At 70.2% G+C, this 2982-nt stretch overlaps 1 protein-coding gene across 1 annotated transcript in view; it reads right to left on the bottom strand.

Annotated features, from left to right (window-relative positions):
• Positions 1-2982, bottom strand: part of Hapln4 (hyaluronan and proteoglycan link protein 4) — a 13804-nt gene that overhangs the window by 1912 nt on the left and 8910 nt on the right. The window contains exons 3-6 of the mRNA XM_013028310.1: positions 2403-2520; positions 1843-2205; positions 475-804; positions 1-73 (exon numbers count right to left, since the gene is read on the bottom strand). Coding sequence (XP_012883764.1) covers positions 1-73; positions 475-804; positions 1843-2205; positions 2403-2520 — 884 coding nt within the window. The remainder of the gene's footprint in view (positions 74-474; positions 805-1842; positions 2206-2402; positions 2521-2982) is intronic.

Below are 2982 nucleotides of genomic sequence, written 5' to 3'. Positions count from 1 at the left end.
CCCCGCGCCGCGCACGCGCGCGCCGCCCCCGCGAAGGGCACGGGCCGCAGCGGCTTCAGGAAGAACACGCGGCCTGCGGGGTGGCGTCGGGATCAGGGTCAGGACGTGGCCCCTGCCCCCCCACGGCCCAGGACTCTCCGTGTCAGGGTCCAGGAGCGCTCCCACCCCGGGCTCCAGGAGCCGGGTCGGGAGAGAGCAGAGCCGGTCCGTGGCCCTGAGGTCCCGGACAGCTGAGGCGGGGAGGGGGCGTGGCCTCCTTCCTGTGGGCGGGGCTGAGTATCGGGGAGGCGGACTTTCCTCCCATAGGTGGACCTTCCGCCAGGGGGTGGGGTTTGCATTTGGGCATGCTCACTGGGAAGGGTGAGCTACTCTCCCGGAAACCGTCCCAATAGGAGGCGGGGTCTGTGCGTTCAGAGGCGGAGCCTCCTTCCCCTGAGGGCGGGACCTACGCCGTTGGGGGCGGGGCCAACCTACCCGGGAGGTTGGAGGTGAAGCAGAAGGCGTCGTAGCGCTCCTCCGCGTTGTGGCGGTATCCGTAGTTGCGAACGCCTCCGTTAGCGCCGCCTGCGGCTCCGGGGCTGCCCCCGCCCAGGCCTCCGCAGGGCTCTCGCGGCCGGCTCACCGGGTACTGCACCGAGCCGTCACGCAGCCAGCCCGCGTTGCACCAGTCCAGGCCGTCGCGCCAGGCCGCGTGCAGCTGCTCCGCCGACGCCAGGATGCCGTCCTGCTCGGCGCACGCGCGCTGCGCCTCGGCGAAGGTCAGCTTGTAGCGGCCTCCCCGGGGGTGGTAGGGGAAGACCACGCCTGGCGGGGGATGCGCGGCGTCTGACCTCCGTCCAGACTGGACGCTCGGTCCATCCCTCCCCCGGCCTCGCCCCGGCCGTGCGTCTCACACCCCGTGAGGCGTCTTTGGCCTTCAGCTCGACACCTCTGCACATGTTCTTTCTGCTCTTTCCCACCTGCCGAACTCCTGCTCGTCCTCCAGAACCCAACCCCTCTGCTCCGCTCAGCCCTGCTTGTCCCTGACACCGCACGTGCAGTAACAGTCCCTCCCGCTGGACTGTCTGTGCCCAGAACAGGACTCCCCCACCCACCCCGGACGGCCTCGGAAGGTTCCGGAAAGTTGGCCGCAGGGCACAGACGCCTTGTTCCAGGCGGTGCCCGCTGGTTTCTCCGTCCACCTTTAGTGCTCAGGGCGGAAGTCGTCCCTTCCTGGACTCGGTCCGTCCAGGAGCCGAGAGGTCATTGCGTTTTAAGGAGCAGGGAGGGTTTGGATGTTCTCCGCAGGCCCGGGAAGGAGGCACGCGGGGCCAGCGAGTCCCTGGCTCTGCCCGAGCCCCCGGGCCATCGGCTGGCCCAGCCGTCCTCCCTGAGGCTGGGCTGGGGAGAGCGCCTCGTCCGGGAGGGCTGGGGCCGTCCCCGATACAGAGGGAATCCTTCGCTGCAAGCCCCGCCCCATCCTCGCGCCCAGCCAATCAGCGAAGCCCATCACTCAGCCACTGTGATTGGCTCACTCGCGGGCACGTGATTGGAGCTGGCCCAATGATAGACAGCCCTGGGACCCTCGCTGGTAGACGGGGCGGGCTTCTGAGAAATGCGTTTGCGAGCCAGAGCGGAAGGCTTGGCCAGTGCCAGGCTCAGCGGGGCGGGGTGAGGTCTGCCGTAGCCCCGCCGGGAAGCGGAGGTGGAGTCCGCCTTCCCGGCATGGTCCACGCGTCGGGACCGCGCCGCCCCCGAACCCCTGCCCTACTGACACTTTTACAACACTTCTTCAGCCAACTCGATCCGTCCCCCCCCCGGCCCCCGCTTCCTCCCTGCCAAGTGAACCCCACGCCTGGTCACCTTCCAGGTCCAGCTTGACCATGCCCGCGTCATCCTCCAGCTCGTTGGTGACCTCGCACTCGTAGCGCCCGTAGTCCTGCAGGGTGACATTGCGCAGGACCAGGGACGCGTCGCCGGGCCCGTCGTTCTGCAGCTCCGCGCGCCCGCGGTAGCTGCCGAATGCCCGGTGCTGCGGGCCCAGCGCCACGAAGACGTCGGCGAAGGCCAGCGGGTCCACCACCTTGGTCCACTTGAGGCGCACGCCGTCCTGGTCGTCCGCGGCGGCCTCGTAGTGGTAGCGACAGGGCAGGACGATGGTGCCACCCCGGTGGCTCACCACCTCTCCGGGCGCTGTCTGCACCACCACCGAGCCCGACTCGCCCTCTGCGGGGCGAACCAAGCCGAGCTCAGAGGGGCCCGGAGGGCGGGCGAGTCCCGGGGAGGGGCGCGGGAGGACTCGGGCGAGGTCAGGGTCAGGGGGTCAGGGGGCAGGGGCAGGGGCAGGAGGCGGCGGCCACCGGAGGGCAGGGCGGTCACTGCGCCGCCTCTCCAGGGCGCGACGCCACGCGCAGGCCACTCACCGAGCACGTGCACCACCTTCTTCCGGCCTCGCTGTGCCCACGCTGGGGCCGTGAGCAAAAGGAGGCCCCACGCCGTGGTCCAGAGCGCGCTGGGGCCCGGCGTGCCGCGAGCGCACACCTGCGGGCACAGGGCACTGCGTGTTCCAGGGGAGACCCACCCCTGGCCGGCCCGCCCACCGACCTGTCCCCGCCCCTTCCGAACGGAGTGCGGGGAGGAGATGCTCTGAGCAGGACCGCTAGATGCCACGCCCTCAGGGCGAAGCCCCGCCTCTGGGAGATTATGCCCCACTCAGGTGGAAGCCCCGCCCCTGGATGCCACGCCCTCAGGGCGAAGCCCCGCCTCTGGGAGATTATGCCCCACTCAGGTAGAAGCCCCGCCCCTGGATGCCACGCCCTCAGGGCGAAGCCCCGCCTCTGGGAGATTAAGCACCACACAGGTAGAAGCTCCTGGAGACCACGCCCCCAGAGAAGCTCCGCCCCAGAGGCCACGCCCCAGTCAAAGATCAAAGCTTCCCCCCCAGCTCTGCCCCCGTTTGCACTTTAAGTCCCACCTGGGGACCAGAGCCCCGTCCCCGTCCGC

This window comes from Dipodomys ordii, unplaced genomic scaffold (genome assembly GCF_000151885.1).
Source record: "Dipodomys ordii isolate 6190 unplaced genomic scaffold, Dord_2.0 Scaffold108, whole genome shotgun sequence".
Lineage (NCBI taxonomy): Eukaryota > Metazoa > Chordata > Mammalia > Rodentia > Heteromyidae > Dipodomys > Dipodomys ordii.
The sequence above is the reverse complement of the archived record's forward strand: the minus strand, read 5'-3'. Positions and strand labels throughout refer to the sequence as shown.